The 24,470-nt window shown below is 42.2% G+C and overlaps 2 protein-coding genes across 6 annotated transcripts in view; both read left to right on the top strand.

Annotated features, from left to right (window-relative positions):
- The first annotated feature begins 478 nt into the window (after window positions 1-478).
- timm17a (translocase of inner mitochondrial membrane 17 homolog A (yeast)) lies at window positions 479-18,634 on the top strand. The gene is made up of 6 exons (XM_056274718.1): window positions 479-543; window positions 1,677-1,776; window positions 12,271-12,334; window positions 13,241-13,369; window positions 13,711-13,821; window positions 17,692-18,634. The coding sequence occupies exons 1-6, from the start codon at window positions 518-520 to the stop codon at window positions 17,766-17,768; spliced, it is 507 nt and encodes a 168-aa protein (XP_056130693.1). The 5' UTR covers window positions 479-517; the 3' UTR covers window positions 17,769-18,634.
- A 713-nt stretch (window positions 18,635-19,347) lies between these two features.
- Window positions 19,348-24,470, top strand: part of LOC130107915 (ras-related protein Rap-1A-like) — a 32,072-nt gene continuing 26,949 nt past the window's right edge. The window contains exon 1 of one of the 5 annotated variants that reach the window (XM_056274713.1): window positions 19,348-19,477. The gene's annotated coding sequence lies outside the window, so the exon portion shown is untranslated. Of the gene's footprint in view, window positions 19,478-20,765; window positions 20,803-21,845; window positions 22,143-22,212; window positions 22,322-24,470 lie in introns of those variants that run through there. The other 4 variants (XM_056274717.1, XM_056274716.1, XM_056274715.1 and 1 more) reach the window with 4 other exon arrangements.

The following is a 24,470-nucleotide window of genomic DNA, read 5'->3' as shown; positions in this document are numbered from 1 at the left end:
GCCATTGGACTCTGGGCACCCCCTGTCAAGGACCGTGTGGCGCTGCAGGCGCACCAGCCTCTTCATGTAAAAAGCTGTTGCGCAGGTGTCCTCTCATTATGCGGCTCCAGGATCGGCCTCTACGCCCACCTGTTGACTCAGAGGGACCCAGAAAGAGGACAGTCATACTCGAGCCCGAGTGACCGCCGGTGATGACGATACCACCCTGGGGTTAGTTTTTGCCTCTTGCTCCCTTTTTTCATACTCCCTTATACTCCACGAGGCCATTATTTAAGTCTGCATTCAATAACAACGGCAACAACAACGATGTATTGGAATCATTTTTTTGTTGCGAAAGTGTAAACCTGTGTCGATTCAGGTAGTTCATTAGACTGGAGCTTTTATCTCAGTGTTTTTGTAAGGTTGAAATTAGATTTATTTTAACTTGATTTGTTTGAAATGTCCCTTTAATGGTTACGTTTGGTCGTGACGTCGTCACTGATAGTGATTGCGTCAGAGGGAACAGTTGAGGAACAAAATGGAGGAATATGCCCGAGAACCATGGTAAGTCATGATAAAAAAAAACCCTGTAAGGTGTCTGTAAACCAGTACACGAAGTCTGTTTGTTTAAATGGCAAGTGAAGTCGGCATTATTACTCTTAAACAATTTCGCATAGCTTCCTCCCCAACTTTAATTCCGGCTACTGGCTAACATTAGCAACAATGCTAACGTTGTGTAGCGTATGTCAGCAGGGTCTACCTGAATCACGTTGCTAGTGACCTTGTAGTTTTTGTAGCTTTTCAGTATGATTTACATTTATCTGTTATCTAGCTGGTCATTGTATTCCAACGATCTAAATAGTTGAAATCACACGGGCATCGTTGGACACTATTGGCACCAAGCCGCTTGTTTATGAGTGTTAGCTTTTTGATTGAAATGAGCAAATGAAAGTCGTCTTAGCCGGTTGCTTTGAGCTAGCTTCCCAGTTTCTGTTTGTGTCTGGCTTTAAAATTGTAGAAACGTCGCTGTGTAATGAGAGACTAGTGAAGTATCTGCTTTGTAATGTGTTGATTTAGCTTTTATGTCGGTGTCGGGTTACGTTGGCTCGCTTTTTTTATGAAATCGAAGTTGATTTGATTTGGAGTTTGATTTGAGTTGATTTGGAGTTGATTGGGCTATATAAATAAAATTGGCTTGACTTGACTTGATTTGACCAAAACCCTGAAATTACACACGGTCACCTAGTTAATCTAGTACGCCTACGGTTTGCAGTACTTTACACGACTCTGAATATCCGTTGGGAAGATCAGGAACAAAATTTCCAGCAATAATGAGATTTATACACACACGAAGAACTCTGTCCGAGACTGAACACGTGAATCCAACTCAAGTTTATTCTGTGTCAACGATCATATTTACATTCCCAAAGCGCTTTACATGGCCACATAGTAAGCAGGCAGATGAAGTAAACGACATCCACTACACTTAGACCCTTAATTCACATGGGGGGAGGGGGGGCATATTTTAATTCTACCCTAAAAGGGATATTCATTTTTTCTTCTTCTTTTGTCAGTTTGCAATTGCTAGAAGCTGCTGTGAACCGGAGTCAATTCCTCGTGTGCGTAGGCACACTTGGTCAATAAAGCTGCTTCTGATGCTGAACTGTGAGCAATGTTTGTCCTTGTTGTTCTTTTAGTCCGTGGAGGATTGTGGACGATTGTGGTGGTGCCTTCACAATGGGGGCCATTGGAGGTGGAATCTTCCAGGCAGTCAAAGGCTTTAGAAATGCACCTGCAGTAAGTTGTTCTATCATGTAAATAGTACAAGTACAATGTTACCTAACTCTCACAACTTGGGGCAGACTTGAATTGAGTGTGTCTGTGTGGAAACAAAACCATATTTATAGGGAGTAAATAGTAAAGGCAACATTTTTATTAAAGGTTTTACATGGTTTAAAACAATGAGATTTCTCAAAAACCTGGGGTTAACATTAGGGTTGGGTACCGTTCACATTTGAACCGGTGCCAGTAACTGAAATTCGGTACCCAATGGTACCATTTTTCGGTACTTTACTCTCTCTGTAATAACAAAAATTTAATTTCAGTTGAAAAAATAAGTCCAAACTTCTAGATTTCAACATTGTTATCTATCTAGAACATTTTGTTATTTATTTACAACATTTTGTCATAACACACCACACAAAATAAAACCCCTCCCTACATACCTCCCTCTCCCCTCCCAAACCCATCCCGACAACCTGTGGCCTGTCACAGTCACCAGGGCATAGTCTGAGAACGCTGTTGTGTGTGTCTTGGAGGAAGTACATGTGATATCCTGATCAAGGAGTAGTAGCAGCGAGGTTAGTTACTGTAGTGGGGTTGGAGAAAAATGATGGATTAAAAAAAGCAAAAACAAATGAACGAATTTCAGCTCGCCATTGCCCTGACTTTGTTGGGTTTGAACAAGCTCTAGTAGGTTTAGGGGAGGGGTAATGTAGTCTCTCTCTTTCTTTTTAACTATACTCTCTCACCCAGATGCACACTTGGAACAAGCGGTAAACAAGGAGAGATTTTTTGAACGGCTCATAAAGAATCTTATCAATATTTATTTTAATTCACACCACTACCCGCTCTCAAGGTACCGAAATTTGGCACTGATTGTGCTAACGTGAGTAGATACTTGGTAGTACTGACGTAATTTGGCCAATACCCTTAAAAGTATTGAGTTCGGTACCCAACTTTAGTTAACATTGATTGTTTTAACAAGTCTAAAGGCCAATTCATACTTTCGGCTTGTCTGTGAGGGTCCTCTTTGGTCCGCGTGTTGTAAATGTCATCCATCATCTGCCCGTGTCTGCAAGGGTCTGCGTGGACTCCTATGCGGATGTCCGCGTGCAGCCCAGAATTTGTGACCATGCGGACTGTCCGCATGGCAAGCGCGCCGACTGCGTATGCTCCAATACACACTCCATTCCAGTAGGTGGCGGTTGTTTGCCAACCAACATAAAACTCGGAAGAACTCACCCTAGAAAGAAGATGGAAGCAAAATTTGGAATGTGCCGCATGCCTTTCGGCATGCTAAGAGAATGCAGCCCATAGGAGAAAAGCTAGATTTGTTGGTTCTACACTGTGTTTACTCTTCTTGTACTGTTGATTTTTGTATCTAGAGCGCCAATGTTAAACTGTTAATTTGTAACTGTTACTGTTTATATTATATTAATTATATTTTCAGATTGTTGAATGTTTCATAACATATAGGCCCTATCTATCTATCTATCTATCTATCTATCTATCTATCTATCTATCTATCTATCTATCTATCTATCTATCTATATCTATCTATCTATCTATCTATCTATCTATCTATCTATCTATCTATCTATCTATCTATAGGACTATATGTTGTAGCTTTTACTGTTTATATTATATTTATTGTATTTTTTATTACATGTCATATTTTCAGATTGTTGAATATCTATCCATCCATCCATTATCCAAACTGCTTATCCTGCCCTCAGGGTCGCGGGGATGCTGGAGCCTATCCCAGCAGTCACAGGGCGGCAGGCGGGGAGACACCCTGGACAGGCTGCCATAGGCCTTATCTATATGTAAGGCACATAGCACTATTTGGTATACCTACATATGCATATAAAATAGATATAAAATACTTGTATATATATATTTTATATGCATATTACACTGTATGGCGTTGTGTTGGCCTGGTGACCTGTCCAGGGTGTCTCCCCGCCAGCCGCCCAATGACTGTTGGAGTAGGCTCCAGCATCCCCGCGACCCTTAGAACAGGATAAACGGTTCAGCTAATGGATGGATTACACTATATCTTATATCAGTCTATATATACACCATGTTCTTTTCATTTATGCTCACTTGTTCTTAAATACACTTCACAGCTTTGACAAGTCTTTGGAGGGTTTGTGGAACAGTAACTTTCAAAAATGTTTCAGTTTTCAAAGAAGACACTTAAAGTTTTCAAGCTTTCGCGTTTTATTATGTACTGCAAAGTGTTACAGCATGTTACAGTTCCAAATCAACAACTTGTACGTTGTGAAACAATTCTTTAGTTCATTAGACCTCTTCTTACAACTGCGTCTTGCCATGGTACACGTCCCACAGATGCTTGAAAGAAAGTCATGAGGTTGTGCTGGGTGTTGAGTACAGCCCATGTTACCTGTGCTGTGGACAGCTGCCTTGGATCAAGAAGGTTGCTGTCCCTCTCCACATGCCGCCTCCACTCCCCTGGCGCAATGTCTCCAGATAGGGTTATACTGTCTGTGTAGTTGGCATGGATGTATCTTGTTGTTTCTGAATTTGCTGTGTCAGGAAGTTGTGTAGAGCAACACAAGCCTTCACTGTATGCACAGTGTTGTCTGGGCTGCACTCAATTGAACGACCAAGCACACTCCACCGTGATGCCAAAAGCATTCTGTATTATCCTTTGTGCCCGGCAACGATGGTAGTTGTAGGTTGTTTGCTCTATGTTGAGGTTGGAGCCTGTGAAAATGGAAATAACAGGACTACAAATACTGTGTGAAGATGACGGTAAACACAAAAAGCCAGTGTAATTTGCATATAATAACATGGTAATATGACATTAAGTGTATTATGTGTGATGTGTGAACACGTGATATATATACTGTGATTTATTGTGATGTTCACATAATTATGGTAAAGAATAATTACCTGGATATGGACGCATCAGATTTGGATGCAGTGGGAAAGCCACATATCCCCCAAAGGCATGTGGATTGATAACATCTGTGAAAGGCAAGGTGGTTGGTGGTGGTATCAGCAGTGTTCCATCCAGGGCTCCAGACTAACTTTTTTCATCAACGTCCCGGAACCGTCCCAAAAAACAAGTTTAACTGTCCCAAAGTGAATGTGAACCAGCCCAGAATCAAAATGTTGTTTCTTTATTTTATTGTCATCTGTAGTTGTTGTTGTTAGTGGCATTGCAAAAACAACATTGGAATGAGGCAATAAAGAATTACATTAATTAATTAATTAATTTATTTTTTTAAGAAAAATTTCAAACATTTGCTGGTTACAGCTTCTTTAATGTGAGGATTTGCTGCTTTTCTTTTTCATTTATGACAGTAAATTAAGAGTCTTTGGGTTTTGAACTGTTGGCTGGACAAAAGAAGCAACTTGAAGACTTTACTTTGGGCTCTGGGAAATAGTGATGAATATGTTTCACAGTGTTTTCCATAAACTAAAAGATTAACAGGGGAAAAATTCAGCATGTTATTCAATAAAGAAAATAATCAGTAGCTTTAGCCCTAAACTAGCATGTAAGGAACAGTCACAGAATTTAGTAACAGAATTATGCGTGCGACGTGTGGTAGCCAGCGAGTACCTTCAGTGTTGCCTGGTCTCACATTGGAATTCTCCATTGCTGTGCTGATCTCCTAAAGTTCCCGTGTGACCTTGGCAGAGTAGGTGTAATGCTTGTGGATGGCACGTAGGGTTTGCTTGGTGTCTTGTAGCTGAGGAACCTTTTAGACACAGTCTAGAGCAGCTAGCTCTAGTCTAGACGATGAGCCACAGACCAGATTGGGAAGTGGAATGGGCCCAAACATTGGAGCTTGTCAGTCACTCCGTTGTTCACACCCAGCGTAACGGCAGCTCCATCACACCCAAGGCCAACAAGATGCTGTTTGAGGTCCTCCTCTCCCACTCCGACCTTAAACAGTCCAGCGAGAATAGCACCCAAAATGCCCTGGCTATGAGCATGCTCCAGGGCAACAATCTGGATGAGCTGGTTCACTGGTTTGCCATTCTGAAGGTAGGTGCAGTAGATAAGCTCCTGGTCCCTCACTGATCGGTTGACTAAAGAGTCAGATATGACTGAAAAGAAATTGGCGGATTGCAACTTTTCGTGAAGCTCTTCAGTGAAGCATGAGGCGTTGGCTGTGATAAACATTCGGCATGCCTGGTCATTACTATATGTTGTTCTGAGGTCCAGGCCGTTGATGTGATGGAGAGCCACTAGCTTGGGGAACATGGTGAAGGCGGCCTCCTCTTTAGCAATGAAGTAGGCTATGTTGAAGATTTTCACCTTCTTCTCTTTTATTGCCGCATCCATCCTGTCAAAAGCTGACGCTAGTGCTCCTCTTTCTGGGTGATCTCTTGCTTGTAGAGCATCTTCAGCTGATTTGTGTGCAGTCATGGCTGCATGCTCTTTATTGCTTCTCACTCTTACTTTCTGTCCAGTTACACCGTGGAACAGGCTGTTCCCCGTTGCCTGAGCTCGACAGCTCCTATATGTTTTGCAGTACATAAGTTGCAGCTTCATCATAGTCAATGAATGAATAGCAGTTTTTCCATTCAGGCAGAATTTAGCTTTTCCGTTTTGCTTCATAGCCAGAGCTCTTTTGTTTCTGTAGAAAAGTAGAATATAATTGATTTGGTCAAAAAGCTCATTCATTCACTACTTACGAAAAACATCACAGTAAAAGATACAGGAGAAACATAGTACTTACATGTATATATATATATTTTTTTTTTGTGGATTTTTTCCACCCCATTTGTACTTGGCCAATTACCCAACTCTTCCGAGCCACCCCGGTCACTGCTCCACCCCCTCTGCCAGTCATGGGAGGGCTGCAGACTACCACATGTCTCCTCCGATACATGTGGAGTCACTAACCGCTTCTTTTCACCTGACAGTGAGGAGTTTCACCAGGGGGAAGTAGCATGTAGGAGGATCACGCTATTCCCCTCAGTCCCCCCTCCCCCCTGAACAGGCGTCCCGACCGACCAGAGGAGGCGCTAGTGCAGCGACCAGGACACATACCCACATCCGGCTTCCCACCCGCAGACACGGCCAATTGTGTCTGTAGGGATGCCTGACCAAGCCGGAGGTAAAACGGGGATTCGAACCGCCGATCCCTGTGTTTGTAAGCAACGGAATAGACTGCTATGCTACCCGGATGCCCCCAATACATACATATTCTGTACATACACGCAGAGACGCACACCTGTATATATTATACACACACACACACACACACACACACACGCACACACATATATATAGGCTCATCATGCTCTTTCTCTCCTCTCCTTATATCTACACATCTAATGTGGTGAATTAAGGACTTTATTTCAACCAAACCAGAGTTAGTTATTGCTGTAACAGTGGAAAGACTAACCTAGATGGTGTTGAGTTTTATTTTGTTTTTCTGTGGAGTTTGAATTAAGTGTGTTTTAGTACAACAATATACACTCACTGGCCACTTTATTAGGTACACCTTGCTAGTACCGGGTTGGACCCCCTTTTGCCTTCAGAACTGCCTTAATCCTTCGTGGCATAGATTCAACAAGGTACTGGAAACATTCCTCAGAGAGTTTGGTCCATATTGTCATGATAGCATCACGCAGTTGCTGCAGATTTGTCGGCTGCACATCCATGATGCGACTCTCCCGGTCCACCACACCCCAAAGGTGCTCTATTGGATTGAGATCTGGTGACTGTGGAGGCCATTTGAGTACAGTGAACTCATTGTCATGTTCAAGAAACCAGTCTGAGATGATTCGAGCTTTATGACATGGCGCGTTATCCTGCTGGAAGTAGCCATCAGAAGATGGGAACACTGTGGTCATAAAGGGATGGACATGGTCAGCAACAATACTCAGGTAGGCTGTGGCGTTGACACGATGCTCAATTGGTACTAAGGGGCCCAAAGTGTGCCAAGAAAATATCCCCCACACCATTACACCACCACCACCAGCCTGAAGCGTTGATATAAGGCAGGATGGATCCATGCTTTCATGTTGTTGACGCCAAATTCTGACCCTACCATCCGAATGTCGCAGCAGAAATTGAGACTCATCAGACCAGGCAACGTTTTTCCAATCTTCTATTGTCCAATTTTGATGAGCCTGTGCGAATTGTAGCCTCAGTTTCCTGTTCCTAGCTGACAGGAGTGGCACCCGGTGTGGTCTTCTGCTGCTGTAGCCCATCTGCCTCAAGGTTCGACGTGTTGTGCGTTCAGAGATGCTCTTCTGCATACCTCGGTTGTAATGAGTGGTTATGTGAGTTACTGTTGCCTTTCTATCAGCTCGAACCAGTCTGGCCATTCTCCTCTGGCATCAACAAGGCATTTTTGCCCACAGAACTGCCGCTCACTGGATATTTTCTCTTTTTCGGACCATTCTCTGTAAACCCTAGAGATGGTTGTGCGTGAAAATCCCAGTAGATCAGCAGTTTCTGAAATACTCAGACCAGCCCGTCTGGCACCAACAACCATGCCACGTTCAAAGTCACTTAAATCACCTTTCTTCCCCATTCTGATGCTCGGTTTAAACTGCAGCAGATCGACTTGACCATGTCTACATGCCTAAATGCATTGAGTTGCTGCCATGTGATTGGCTGATTAGAAATTTGCATTAATGAGCAGCTGGACAGGTGTGCCTAATAAAATGGCCGGTGAGTGTAACTGTGATGGCCTGTCGGCCTGTCCAGGGTGTCTCCCCGCCTGCCGCCCAATGACTGCTGGAATAGGCTCCAGCATCCCCATGACCCTGAGAGCAGGATAAGCGGTTAAAATAATGGATGGATGGAATATAACTAGTGTTACTGCAAATGAAGTCTGGTGGCTTTGCAGAGCAGCTGTTTCTATGTTTAAAATGATGTTATTAATTCACAGAAATGTCTATCTCTGAGGGATTCTTTCATAAAGTTGTCCGACATAACAATATGAGCCTGTGGCAAAAACAAGCACTTTACGTGGCTGTACTAACAGTGTGCATTTGCCCCACTGGAATTACACGCAACCCATTTCGTGACTGTACAAATTCATCCACAAATTGTTGTCCACATTAGTCACTAGACACAAAATGTGGGAAAATATGGGAAACTATGTGTTACAGTTTAAGAAATTAATTTCTTTTGAAACAGCAGGTCAATGTTAAATGCCACATGTTTCTCCGAACAGATACTCTCAGCCCTGGTATGTTTTAGCTGTAACGTAGCTGTAAGCTCTATTAGCTTTGTTAGCGGTTAGCTTCATTAGCTGACATTAGTTCAGTTAGTTGTTAACGCTATGGAGCTATTGAGGGGAGGTTAGCTCTGTCAAACACTGCAGGACTTTGTTGGCCACCAGCTACAAACAGCTAACGGCTAGCAGCCAACTAGCTCGCTGCAGCCTATTTCAACAGAGATTAACGTTAGCCACCCTCATCGATAATGAGTTTACAGATCGAGTTTTCGGATTTTGACGTGACCTAGCAACTTCACCGCGATCATAAGTACATTAAAAATACAATATAAAAACTAAGTTACATCCATTTACATGTGTCCTTACTCCTTACCTCAGACTCGGGGGTTCTCAGGTGTACTGGCGGTCGTTAAAAGTGATGCTGCAGTGCCCTCTTATTTTAACCACCACAACATGCCGAGGCCCTGCCAGTCAGTAAGCTGACTGTGACTGAGGGGATAGATGGACCGGTGCTGTGGGAACATTTCAGAATCTTCATCGGTCTCGTGCTCAGTAGCAAGCCAGTGATAGTGAGTGGCCATAGTGACAGCGATCTAGTTAAGTCAGTGCAAGGTTTCGTTTTCATTTGCTAAGCAATAGTTACTCAAACATACATACTGTACATACAAAAATCCCTTTCATCCCGGAGGCATCTCGGGGAAGATCTCTGATTGTCCCGAACACATTTTCTATCTTCTCCGAGATGACGGGACGCCGTTAGTCTTGAGCCCTGGTTCGACTGATGAGCCTTGAATCGAAAAAACTCTTGGAATATGCCACCATCACGTTCACGACCATAGGCTCTCATGTCCACCATCTTGAAGTGGTAATGTGCATCACATGTAGCCATGGGAACAATGGAATGGGTCCATTTGTAGTTGAAGGAGTCGCTACTGGACTTTGGAGGTGGTTTGAGCTGCCCATGCTTTCCATCGATGGTGCTCAAATACAGTGGAAAGTTCCAAATCAGTCAGAAATCTTGTGCTATGTCTGCCCACTGTGCTTGGTACAGGAAGGCAACAAACTCTGGCTGCAGGCTACTCCATATAGCTTGGCACTCCATCCATCCATTGTCTTAACCGCTTATCCTGCTCTCAGGGTCCCGGGGATGATGGAGCCTATTCCAGCAGTCATTGGGTGGCAGGCGGGAAGACACCCTGGACAGGCCACCAGGCCATCACAGGGCCGACACACCCATTCATTCCTAGGGACTATTTAGTACGGCCAATTCACCTGACCTACATGTCTTTGGACTGTGGGAGGAAACCGGAGCCCCTGGACGAAACCCACGCAGACACGGGGAGAACATGCAAACTCCACACAGAGGACGACCTGGGATGACCCACCAAGGTTGGACCATCCCGGGGTTCGAACCCAGGACCTTCTCGCTGTGAGGCGACCGTGCTAACCACTGTGCCACCGTGCTGCCACGGCTTGGCACTCCTCAGGAATAATCATTAGTGCTACAGCTCAATCTGTAACTTGTTGCTATACTTTGCTGCGAAGATCATGTAGTTAAAAGCGTAAAGTCACAGCCAGCCTTTCAGCTACATCCATAGGTGCCCTGTGTGTTTTTTTGTGCTCAATGTATGAGGGGCAATGGAACGCACCATTTCATCGAACTTTGAGGCCGACATCTGAAAGTACTGGTGATGCTTTTCCTCATCGATGCTTCTCATCTCTTGCACCAATTTACTGTATTCACTATCCCTGGTCCTATTCTTGTTAAGCAGTCGCACATTATATCTTTGTACCTTTTTCTTGTGTAGCTAAAACCCACAAACACAGGAGCTCTTCCTCTTGCCTGTCCTAAGGTTGACGTTTTTTTTATTCCAAATGCTTCTGCTCTTCTTAGTGTTATAATGGCAGTTGGCAAACCAGTTTAGGTGCATTACCACCACCTACTTGACTGGAGTTCTTTCTTAATATGCATGTGTGGAACAGTAGACGGACACGGACCCTCAATTATAATATGAATGAAACCGCATGCGCGTCCACAGACCGTGCACAAGTCTGCAGCTCTCCGTGAACGCGGAACGCAGAAATTACGTAGGGGTGTTAAGGTATGTCAACCCTTCTAATGCTTAGTTTTGACACTGATCAATTTGGGCATTAACAGTCCCCAATCCAGCATGTTCGATCATTTTCTCTGACTTTTTTTTTTTTAAAGAGTTTTCTTATGCAATATTGCATAAAACCATGACACAAGTGTTCCTTTTTTCCATCCTGCCTGAATGTTACCTGTGATCTCACTACCTAGGACTTTGTATGTAATGGCAGACAGGATAGTTTGACAAACTGAGCCATCAACATTGTAATAGATTGCCTTTGCTATATGCCATGTGAGCATCTGTAATTTTAGCAAGGAACAAGGGAAGGCTTCAACAACTTTTATCTCAAGTGAAGAATAAAAAAACAAAAACAAATGGAGAGCGGCACATTAATAAGATGAAAATGTCTTAAAAAGCAATGTGACATGTTATTTCTTTGTGAATCAAGTAAAGTCAGTAGGAATTGTCACCATGTCATATTTGTCTTTTCACAAACTTATGTCAATATGAAATGCATGTGAAATACCTGATGAAATTTAGCAAGTCGCCCCATCTCCTGTCATTTTTTTTCTTGTTCATTCATTCACTAATACACAGAATCTGATGTTAAATCCTTTATGCTGATATTTAGGGGTCTACACACCAACCCAATTCAACACACTAAGACAGAAAAATTCAACCAACTTTTCACATTTGTCCCTGCATTAAAAAAGAAAACATCAGGCAGTACCTGATGTTACAGTTGACGTGATAAGTTGAAAGTGAAGTTGTTTGCTTAATTGTCAGCTGAGATTGCTGACAATGCCATTGCATATGATAAACAATTCCAGCTGCTCACTTTGCATTGATATTCTGTGTTCCTCAATGTACACAGACCTAATAGCTATATCTTGTTTCCCTTAAAACATGGCATTTTGCTGTGACTGCTCTAGCATAGTTTCAAAAAGCTGAAAGCCAACTAAATTGTACTCATAAGCTAAAACTAAATTGAAAGACTTGAGTTTAATAAACTGCACCCCAATTTGATTCCAATCCTGATATGTCCTTAAGAACTTGTTTCTACTGGTAATTGTGAAATTGTTTTTTTTTCACATGAAACAATTATAGAATAGAATAGAGGGAACTAATCTGTGTCCATGCCTTGAAAGAGTCAAACATGAGAAACGTTAGATGATATATTAGGTGACTGAATTTGCATGGAATCTGTATTGACCTGTGTGGCATGTTGCCTGCTCTTGTAGGGGATGAGCCACAGAATGAAGGGTAGCATGACGGCCATTAAGACCAGAGCCCCACAGTTAGGAGGTAAGAACATCTTTTTGAATTTAAAGGTGGCTTCACTCCAGAGGATTTTTAAATGCCATTAATAATCTGAAGAAATTGTGTGACAAGGCCTTGGCATAACCATGCTCAAGTCTGATTGCCAAGTATTTTTGTCCATACAAGGAATTTGACTTGGGAAGTGCTCAGCATAAATACACAAGGATAGTTATGTAATGTTTGAAAATAGAGAAAAACCCAAGAGTATCAAACAGTGTCTGTGAGAGAGTTTTTTCTTAAGAGAATGTGAATAGGGGCGTCCGGGTAGTGTAACGGTCTATTCCATTGCCTTCCAAAACGGAGATCCCGGTTCAAATCCCCATGTTGCCTCTGGCTTGGTCGGGAGTCCCTACAGACACAATTGGCTGTGTCTGTGGGTAGGAAGCCGGATGTGGGTATGTGTCCTGGTCGCTGCACTAGCGCCCCCTCTGGTCGGTCGGGGTGTCTGTTCAGGGGGGAAGGGGAACTGGGGGAAATAGTGTGATCCTCCCACCTGCTACATTCCCGTGGTGAAACTCCTCACTGTCAGGTGTAGAGAAGTGGCTGGCGATTCCACATGTATCGGAAGAGGTATGTGGTAGTCTGCAGCCCTCCTCGGAATGGGGAAGAAGAATGGGGTAATTGGCCAGATACAACTGGGGAGAAAAAAGGGGGAAAAAAATCCAAAAAAAAAAAGAAAAAAAGGAGAGAATGTAAATATCTAAATCTAACTATTGCTTTGTAATATGCGGCTGGCCTTCTTACTGAGTCAGGCAAGGACTTAAGCCTCTATACTAATAAGGAACAGATATTGTCTGTAGTTTCAAAAGAAAGGAGTCATTATATGCAGTATCTCACTGCTTGTTATGCAGTGTATTTTAATGCTTATTTTTTGGGTGTGTGGGGTTGCAGGTAGTTTTGCAGTATGGGGAGGCCTCTTTTCCATGATTGACTGTGGTTTGGTGAAGGTGCGGGGGAAAGAGGATCCCTGGAACTCAATCACAAGTGGGGCCATGACTGGAGCCATCCTTGCTGCAAGAAGTGAGTGAAATTCACAGATAGATAGATGATAGCCTTTAGGTTTATATGAAGCTGGTGTGTAGCAAATGGCATAGACTTGGGTGATAGAAATAGAACAATTTAATGTAGTGACTCAGCTGCTGTTGCTGATAAACAACCAGGCATTGGTTGTATTTTTATATTTTAAGCTTCAAGAATTTTAATTAGTCGTATCTATGACATAGTATTCCCCTTGGGAGAGGCAGATTCACCACTTAATATTGCTTTAGCTTCTCTGTTAAAACTGTATATACTGCCTTAAAAGTGGACTCTTGTGTGGATAAGTATCCAAAAGTTCAGCTTTGCCTCTCTGTTCTCCTTAGATGGACCAGTAGCCATGGTAGGCTCGGCAGCCATGGGAGGTATCTTGCTGGCTTTGATAGAGGGTGCTGGAATCTTGCTTACTAGATTTGCTTCTTCACAGTTTCCAACTGGTGAGTATTTTTTTAGAGTTGGGTCCGATCCAATATCGATATCTGGTGCCGATACCAACATAATTCACTCATCGGATAGCAGACTGATGTTACCGATCCAGATTCCATAGTCTGACTTTTTTATGAATTATAGATATGTAATAATACAATTTTAAACCCATAGCTAAAATGGTATATTTAAGTTCAGGTAGTGTGAAGGGTGTGAGGATGTGGTACACAAGCGCTTCACTTGCCTGCATAGAGAGCGGGATGCGGAAGCTACTGACCAGGCTGCTGAAGAAGGGGGGAGTAGCAAGGAGGCGGGAGGAGTAACGAGGCTGATGGTCATGGGGAAACGAGTGAAACCTCAAAAAATGTAAACCTGGAGTCTTCTTAACTCCATTGTAATTCAGAGAAAGATAAAATGGCCGTAGATGACGTATCTATCAGAGGGACCCAGTGTGAGTGGAGTTAGTGGCGCTGCTGTGTGTGTGCTGTGTGTGTGCTGTGTGTGAGCCACTGCAGCTGACCCCGGGCAAGAGGCGCAGAATGATGGGGAAGACGAGGCTGGCGGCGGACCTGCCTGTCACCGAGAGCCAGGAGAAGGAGGAAGACAATGTTATTATTCTCCCCCTGGGTCTCGGTGACGATAAGCGACAGGACAGGACAAGTGAACAACCACATTTACAATCTTCTATTATTGTCACAATTTGATTTAATTGATGCTCAGAATAAAAAATTCAAACACTACGCAGTACACATGGGTAAAGGTTTCAGGGAACAGGGTTTGTGCTGCCAGGCTTGACACGGTCTATATCAGTGTCAGGAGTGATTTACGATATAAGGTTACCAGCAAGAGTTAAAGGACAGGTTTACAAGATGGTTGTGAGACCAGCTATGTTGTATGGTTTAGAGACAGTGGCACTGACGAAAAGACGAGGTGGAGGTGGCAGAGTTGAAGATGCTAAGATTTTAATTGGGAGTGACGAAGAAGGACCGGATTAGGAACGAGTATATTAGAGAGACAGCTCAGTTTGGACTTTTTGGAGACGAAGCAAGAGAGGCAAGATTGAGATGGCTTCGACATGTGTGGAGGAGAGATGCTGGGTATATTGAGAGAAGGATGCCGAATATGGAGCTGCCAGGGAAGAGGAAAAGAGGAAGGTCAAAGAGAAGGTTTATGGATGGTGTGAGAGAGGACTTGCAGGTGGCTGGTGTGACAGAGGAAGATGCAGAGGACAGGAAGAGGTGGAAATGGATGATCTGCTGTGGCGACCCCTAACGGTAGCAGCCAAAAGTAGTAGCAATTTGGAGACGAAAAAAAAAGCACAGTTTGACTCTTAAAGTCGCTTAACACATTAAAGAGTTGACATAGCAATTTGCACTTCTATACCTGTTCATATGTGAAGCCTACTTAAACTACAGTTAAAATAAATTGCTTTGGAATAAATTTAAATGGTCTGGCAGCCTGTCCGGGGTGTCTCCCCGTCTGCTGCCCAGTGGCTGCTGGGATGGGCTCCAGCATCCCCACGACCCTGAGTAAGGATAAGCGGTTTGGATAATGAATGAATACATTTTTGTATATTTTTGCTCTTTTAACAAGAAGTGCTGTGTGGTTTACCATAGCCTCATGTAACCTTACACATAATACCAACAACAAAAATAATAATATTCAAGAAAAAAGCTCTGGTATTAGCAGATATCCAAATTCAGGTATCAGAATTGGAAAAAATGTAGATCAGTGTATCTCTAGTATTTTTAGCTCCTCCAGGCAGGAATTATGTGTTTTTCTGTGCGTGTATGCACATGTGTGTGGATGTGTGTGTGTGCGTGTGTGTGTGTGCGTGCATGTGTGTGTGTGCGTGCGCAAGTGTCCGCAGCTAATCTCACATACTACTGGACCTGTCGTCCTAAATTTTTATGCAGTTACGAGTGTATGATCAAGAAACTCTTGTGGTTGTGGTGATTCAAAACCTTTGAAAAACTATTGTTCTCGCTACCGCCGCTCCCTCTCTTCATTCACTCTCTAGCTCGCTCAACCATGGCTGCTGTCTGTCGCTGCCCAATCTAAGTCAACTGTAGATATGAGTCATACAGGCGCACAGTTGACTTAGATCGGGCAGTGACTGTATGACTCTTGAAAGTAAATGAGAAATAAATTGTATTTTTCAAGTCAGCAAATCATTCACTGCTAATCACAGCACATGAGAACTGGAGGAACACTGGATGAACCAAAAATAATAACATCTGTCTTTATTTTCATAATGTAATAAAGCTGGGTAAACGTTTATGCTCACACATGTGTGAGTCACATCTACGGTTGACTCATCGGGCAGTGATGTGATCAAAAGTTATTAAAAGAATTTTGATAATCCAAAAAGTTCAAAAGTTATAAAGAACAACTTCCTCTAGGTTGGAGTCAAAACAGGAAGTGTTGCATATTCTTGTCGCTGCCCGAACTGAGTCAACTGTTAATGTGAGTCACGCAAGCATAAATATTTTACCCAGCTTTATTACGAAAATAAAGACGGTTAGGTTTAGACCAAAATGATTGCATAGCAAACCTTTTCTTTTTGGAAATTGCAAGTTCATATTAGACTTGGTCGCATTCGTGTGAGCATCCACAGACTGACAGGCAAAACGTTTTTATTAGGTAGGTTTTTTTTAGCTTGAGCGCTGAATATTAAAAACTTTTGTCCTCCATATATTCCATTCAATCAACTTGGGCACTGCACAAAAGGCTTATAATGGCAGGAAAAACATTGCTTTTTTTTCTATCCGTGTGTGTTTTAATCTGTCCACTGCTAATCTTGCATACTACTGGGCCTGTCAGCCTAATAATTTTTGTGCAGTAATGACAGTATGATCAAGGACCTCTCGTGGTTGTGGGGATTCAAAGCCTTTTAAAAAAAGATCTGTTTCATACCACAATTGAGTGCTAACTCCTCAGCTACTTTTTCACCCAAGTCCAAGCACCGGAGAAGGGAAGGATATGCCTGGCAGAGCTCTACACTCTTCTAGTTTACTATCATGATGACAAAGGGCTTTTGTGTTGTCTTCATTCTACAGAGAAGGTGGATGTTATGTTGAACAGGAATACAATACATAGATGTAGGAAGGTCTACAAAAATTGTGGATATTGCCCACTTGAAACATCTAAAATGTTTAAAAACAATATTTCCAATAAGACTTCTTTCTTGCTTTAATTAAAGGAGCTATAGGCTGCCGCCTATTTTTGGCAAAAATTTAAATTTCTTATTATATCTCGACAGTAATCAATAGTACTCAAAAATAAGACGTTTGACACTGAAATGAAAAAAAAAATCCATCGTTCCTGTAAGGGGCAGGAGCTAAAACAATGACATCCAATTAAACGAATGACCAAGTCAAATGATTGGAACGAGTGAGCTGTCTATCAAACCCTCAGTGATGTGTGTTTGTTATGCGCATAACAGTTGCGCATACACAAAGGCCAGTTGCTAACATATAGCTGCCTGCTAGCTACCTAGCGAGCCAGTCGTGATTGCTGTGAGTGCTAACAATAGACATGTTCTTTGTTTATGTTCATTATGATAATAAAGTTAGTTTTCTCTTACGTGTGTGACATCCATTCGGTACAGCTAATTCGGCTCCGCTCAGAATGATGCTAGTCTCAGGTGAAATGCTTTCGCTTCCATTAGCTGGTGTGTCTGGCTTGTGCATGTGTTTTCGGGGCGTGGCTTTGGAGGCATCCTGATGCTTTCTGATTGGGAAGGGCAATGTCAAATTCGGTTTAAGGATTTGAAAATATTTCTAAGTTCTGCCCAAAATCAATGGCCACCGATTGCTCCTTTAAATGACCTTGAATTTTATCTTTGCTTTTTTAAATTTATATTTTATCTATCTTCCCAGGTCCACAAATTTCTGAGGAACCTGCCCCTGCCCCCATGCCTGCACCCTCCTTTGGAGATTACAGACAATATCAGTGAGGGGACTCACCCACCCACCCACCTTTTCCCCTCTCATCCTATAGGCCTTTTGAATTCCTTGCTGAAGTTACACAGAAGAAATGGAGCTGGAAATGACCACACAACAAGCAATTATTATTGCACCTAACTATATAGACTGTCAGAGACATGGAGGGCAGAACTCATTGCTATTTTCCATCTCTTTCTGGGGCCATGTACAGATTTGCCTTTTGCCATCCTCAGCCTTGTCATTTGCAGCTAGTTCATCTGACACTGGTTCGGTATAGATATATGTGGAAATAGATATTTCATTTGTTGCCTTGTTGGGGCAGCATGTGTTTTTTTTTTGTTTTTTTTTACTAACATACATGTATGCAAGCCCGCAAGTGGGACTTAAAGGCAGGCGGGCTCTGGCTAGTTTTAAATCTAGCATAAAACCATGTCATAGATGGACAGTAGTGAATGATACTAAATTGTATGTATGTATGTACAGTAAAGGTTTCTGCATGTATTCAACTATGTATTGTTTATTTGCCTTAATGGTGTCACCTGCTTGGGTTGGCCATTTTGTAGATATCATACATTTGGCTGACCTTTTTATTTGACTTCATTTGAAGGCATTTATTACATTTATTACATTCAGTACAATACCTGAGATATCAGTTTTTTATGGTGGTTTATTTATTCTTAGTTGTGGAGAATTGTACCAGTTTGTCTTGTCAGATATGACAGTGGTGTTAAGTTCCTCACCAAGATATAGAAAGAACTGCTAATGGCAAAGGATGGCATGGGCAGTAAGAATTTATGCACAAACTCAAGCAAGGGATTGATGCTCGGTAAATCTGTGACAGATTGAACCATATAATAATAAAAACGTTTAAAAACGTGTTTATGTTGTAGCCTTTTGAATACAACTAATCATATTCCTAGAGTGTAAATGTTCTGCTTATGAGTGTTTTTATCTATTTAGGTGTTTGCACAATTCCTTCTACAGATTGTGCTTTAGCAGGGCTACTCATGGTCCTCCCCACTAGGGGGTGCTCAACACATTCTTTTTTTCTACTCACTATTGTGTAAATGGTAATTGGCTCTTAGGACGTGTTTACAGTGGATGCAGTACACATGAGGGAGACTTCTTTTATTAGCTCACATTATTGTAAAACTTTTTTTGTAATATATTGTTTTGGACACATCTGGTTTATCTTGAATTGGGTCTCTTTGATAGGATTTTGTGTGTGCTTGTGAAGGAAACTTAGATGAATGGCTAGATGGAAGAGCCCCCGATGGTGATTTCAATATAATGCAACTCCATCCCGTTATTTTATTATCTTTATTATTTAGAATATAGAGCTGTTATTATTCTCAAATCATGTGGTGATTTAGGATGACATACCACAAAAAACGTCTCACAATTCTCTGTAATTATTAGGTTTGAAAAAATTCACCATTAAGAATCTTGAATTGCGGGTCTTCCGCCATACAGCATTAAGAAATTGTCCGTTTTGCAAAACTACGGTAATAAATTTTACGTACAATAACGCTGATTACGTGGCTTCCCTTTGACTCTTAATTAGTCGCCGTCAGTATGTAAATGAGTGAGGGTAAGTGTCACAGTCTGTCATGCCCTTTTAAGAAAAAATGAGAAATAGTTGGGAATGACGTCTACTGCGCACAGGGGCCGGAGGGAAATTGACACTTGCGGAGTGGCAAGAGACAGCGAACGCGAAACGGTAAGTGGGGACGGCAAACTTTACCAGATACAGACTGTCAGTTAAGTCATTTACGAGAGAGTGTGCAGCACAGTATTTAGGGGGACATTAAGCTAGTAGGACAACCTTCTTGGTGTATGTAATATTTTGCGTGTAGTGAGAAGAATTCGCACTCCCCGCAAGCACAAAACCGACTGTGCACTCCCATTTTAGTCAAGGCCAGGCGGAAGGGCAGGTAACGTTAGCAATCTGCTAAGGGCTTCCCGAGCGAATTGATTGGGTTGTGTTTGGGTAGAATATTTTACGTTGCACGTAATCAAGATGAAACGTTAAATGCGGCGAAGTGTTTGACTGAAAAATGCTGTTGGATATTGTAGCTTTGTTTTAACCTTGCACTGGGACAGAATGTATCGGCTAGCTAGCTTAGCTGACGAGCCATTGCTAGCTTGTGAAGTGTCGGCGGCCCGTCGCGCTTAGCTAGTTAGCGGTATTTTGTTAACGAGCTAGTTAACGGGGCTTAGGCTATTTTCTGGTGAGGAAAACGGATTCCGTACAGACAGATGCTGGTCCCAATTTCCGGGATCAGCGATTATGGTGTGATTGTGGTATTTTGTTGGTGGGCGGTCTTCCAGATCGAAGGGAATTTGTGAAATGTTCAGAAAACTGCATTTATAATTGGACACATCTAACGCCAATGTTAAATGGAATGTACTCGCCCCGGGGAATAGTCACCGCAAATAGCAGGGAATTAGTATGACCCGGTGTGATAAGCGTATGCTACCGCGGTGAGCACATTAACGCTAGCTATATTCAGTAGGATAATTAGAAAGCTCAAAATTACTTTATCTTGTTGCGGTCCAAACTGCAAAGCAGCCTGTTGCTGGTTATTTCAGTGCAGGGACCGTACTAGGAAACAGGAAAGGTGGGTTTTCCATGCCCAAAGTGCACACACACACACACATACACACACACACACACACACACATGTGTATATATATATATATATATATATATATATATATATATATATATATATATATATATACACACACACACACACACACACACGCACACACACACAGAGTTGAGTGGCTCAACCACTCCAAAGCACATTGTCAATGTCGCTAGTTCAGCTACGCATGGATGCTGCCTTCTCAAAAGGTATTTTCCTACATCCTGTAACGAGTGAAACGATGCATCTGCCCCATTCTGTGACCTGAATCTTTCTTTCACCCTAGGCTTGGTGATGAGATATAGGCTATAAATCTCTATTCCCCCCCCCCCAAGGAAGCTTGCTGTCTGGGGTCTTGAACAGGAACAGAGGCTAGAAGAGGCTATTTTAGTAGGTACTCCTTTTTCCATCCTATCAGCATGAGGCGTATCAGACCGCAAGAAATAGGATGTAGTTTCAGGTCATGGCCCTGTAAGACATGTGTTGGGACCTAACTGGCACTTGTCAGTGTCAGGGACTTTGAACAAAAGAGTGAAATGTGCACACTGAAACGCTCCCAATACCTGTTTTATTAGGCAGCTCATTTGCTGTTTTGCAATTTTTGTCTTGCATCTAAAAAAAATTTTTTTCAAGATGTGCACACACGAGGTTCCTCTTCTGAAGTATCAGGGACTTTTTCATTGTTAAGTCAGCAAAGGTTTTTTTGCTCTGGTTTCTTGTTCTGACTCATTTCGCTTTTTGAGACACAAAGGTATTGGCAGTCAGTATCCAGTTGAATTGTTTTGTTTCTTTAGGCATTTTGCCAGACTCGGTGCGGAATGTTGACAGAATTTGGGCAGTGCATTTGACTCTTCACTGAAATAGCCGAATATTGCTGTACTTATTTCACACATCCATGTTTTCTTTTGGTGTCAAATCAAGTAACATCCTTACCTCACAGAAGTCAAGGTCTCATGAGACATTTAACTTAAATGATTGCCCAAGAAGATCAGCTCATAGTTTTTGTCCAATGTTGTAATAACCTAATTGCCAATTTGGGAAAATAGTTTTTTTTTAATCTGGCAAATTTACTTTAGCCTGTCCTATCAGTGTTTCATTTGCATAATGTTATTTCCCTAAAGTAGTAGGTGTTGTTGCTTGATAACCTCTGTAAATGAGTAAGAGGTGATGAAGATATGAGAGGTTTTGGTGAACAGGATGAGTAACTACTAGCATAATGATGGTGTGAATATGCCTCAGCGGTGCAGATATTATCTTAGCTCACCCCCGCCCCCAACCTCAAGCCTCAAGTGGGCATTGCTTTGCAGAATGGAACGCAAGCAATTATCATGTGAGTCGCATGGCAAGAAAATGAGAAGATGGCACAGCAGTTACTATCAGACTGCATGATTATCGGATATGTTTTTTTTGTGCCATCCGCACTGGGTAGGAGAGACAGGGGACAGCTGCCAATCTAACTTGGCTGCTGAGTCAGTTGCTGTGACAGCTCTATTGCCATTGGATAAGCCTTGCTAAAACAGGAAGCAACTTGGTGATTAGCTGGATCCTGAATTTTAGATAGGCTGGTTGAATGACGGCAAATTGTGCCTGAGTTCCCTGTTGTGGCCTCTTGCTCTCTGGACTTTATCCTGTATTCCACTTTCACTTTTGTCTAGTTTGAGGCAGCCTTGCTGGCAGAAGCTAATTTTTCCCATTTCCAGCCTTACATGGAGACATACCTTCGTCCATAGAGCAGTGAGTGATACAGTGATGTCACTGCAGTGTGTGTGTGTGTGTGTGTGTGTGTATTTTTTTTCTGCTGTGTGTGGCTTCCCCTCTCTCCTTATTTGCTGGGGTTACTACAAGAGGAGAGGAATGGCAGCTCTGTGTTTTTGTTGGGAACAACAGTGTGTAGTCGAGTGCGGTGGAAACAGGTTTGGTTTTAAAGGAGATGTCCTTACATGGGTGTGTGTGTGTGTGTGTGGACAGCTAGCTGAAGGAGTGCATCGCTGAGTGAAACTTTTCTTGTATGAAGTGTTGAGAGTATCCCACTCAATTATATCTGTTTTATTTCTCTCTTCTTTGTCTGTTCTTGAAAAGCTAATATGTAATACCTAATGCTAATACCTAGCATGATGCTAGGATAGAACAGAACCTTAGGCAGATTTTGATTGAACCCAAGTCAAAGTCACAATAGTTGTCAGGGACTGCAATGAAGATTTTGAAAGTGTCAGATTCATCCACTTTCCTACCCTCGGATTTAAAGAAGTGGTTGGATGTAAGCTAAATAGTGTAGTCAAATGTATCTGTCATAGTTCTAGTGGGCGGGGGTTTCCTCGGCCTGTTCAAACTGAGAAAAAATTTCTTTCACTGAAGGACTCGGGCTTATTTAAACAAACTAGCATAAGGTCATGGGTAGACCATTCCAGAAACATACCCATGACCTGCTTTGGGTTCTGATTCAGGTTAGGATGCCAAGAGAACATGTTTCATTTTCATTCTCACTCTAAGAAGACTGTAAGTGATGGGACAAAACAGAAGAAATTTGACTGCAGAGTATTTATTGGCGTGAAAAGTCTATAATGAATTGTGATGCATTCTTACCATATTCTTACAGCTCTGGTCTCTGAGGAGGGTTACTGTTGTTGTCCACCTTTTACAAGGATTTTTCCCACAGTGTTCATACAAGAAACATTAATTTATGGAATGTTGAGCCCTAGTCAAAATCTCTGTATGTGAGACACAGTGCCCATACTTGAATTGGCAGTTTAACATTTGTTTTACATATAAGTACATGGCCAAGTGTTTGCACATCACTTGAACAATCCCCTGCCTATTATTCCATGAACAGCTCCTCCCAAGTCGTGTGAGGAAAACTCTTCTCTGTGGCAAGGATTAACAAACATGAATTATTCACAGCTGGGACACTATATCCCACATGGTCTTTCCTCGTGACTGTAGTTGGAGGTCCCCTCTTCTTTGCCCCCCGCAAGATCATTTAAACAGATTGTTGCATAAACGGAAATGGTGTAGAAAGGGGATATCAGAATGGGTGGTTATTAGCTATTTGGAGCTGGGTGCTATACATTCATCTTAAGGCCCCACTAATAACATAATTATGCAGCTTTCTCATTTGCAGCCTTCCCATTTTTGCTTTATTTCCACACTATTTCAACTTGTGGCATATGACAGAAAATGTATTCTCTCATTTTGGAATGAAGTGTGTCTTGTGAATTTTCTTGTGGCATAGCAGCACCACTGTCTTTAACTCCTCATCATCAATGTGATCATTTCATCATCAGAAAATATAAAGCACATATTGCCCTAGCACTCAGGGTTGGTGACTAGGTTAAATTAACAAATGGGTACATGCATAGTTTGAGTTCTAGAAGGGACTTGCCAGATAGTTTGAAACATAATGGTGTCAAAGGCAAACACTTTGATTTTGTTTTGCACCATGTCTATTTAGGATTCACGTTTCTGTTTATTTCTTGTGACTGCAGGGAAATTATAATCTCTGGGCCAAGTGAATTTCTAACTGTATTATCCAAATGAGGGGGGAAACAAACAAATTGGTTGCTAAATGAAATTCAAGACTGTTTGTACTTTAAAGCAGTCTTATGGGGATCATTTTACTTAATAGAAAAATCTTCATATGGCTCTTATAAGAGCTGTGGTGGATTTAGAATCGGAGCCACCCATTTGGACCCCACATCCCATACCCTTTACTGCTACAAACAAACTTCAGAAAACACTGGTACCAGACCCCATAGCCTCTCTGTGGAGCCCAGCTTGTTGTGACCCAATTGGCTAACCTAACTGATATTGCGCTGTGACATGTGCCAACAATTCATGGCTTCCATGTCGCTTCAAGGGATATTCCAGTGATTTCACAACTTTTTTTTCCCCTCCGCTCTCAATTTCCACTTCCCCAGGCTGTTGTCTGTCTTCTCCAAAGGCTGATTCTCTAGTGTTATTTTACAACAAAAGTAAGAATGAATGAATGCACAGAAATTCTGACAGCAGGGTGTGTTTTGGTGCAAGATGGGCCAGATGATTGTGTCACTTAGAGGCATGTGTGCC

Source organism: Lampris incognitus, chromosome 2, assembly GCF_029633865.1.
Source record: "Lampris incognitus isolate fLamInc1 chromosome 2, fLamInc1.hap2, whole genome shotgun sequence".
In the NCBI taxonomy this organism is placed as follows: domain Eukaryota; kingdom Metazoa; phylum Chordata; class Actinopteri; order Lampriformes; family Lampridae; genus Lampris; species Lampris incognitus.
This window is presented reverse-complemented; position numbering and strand designations above follow the sequence as displayed.

Coding starts and splice junctions, on each gene's coding strand:
- timm17a (XM_056274718.1), top strand. CDS start 518: ATGGAGGAATATGCCCGAGAACCATG. Junction 544..1,676: donor GAATATGCCCGAGAACCATG/GTAAGTCATGAT, acceptor TTGTTCTTTTAG/TCCGTGGAGGATTGTGGACG. Junction 1,777..12,270: donor GCTTTAGAAATGCACCTGCA/GTAAGTTGTTCT, acceptor CTGCTCTTGTAG/GGGATGAGCCACAGAATGAA.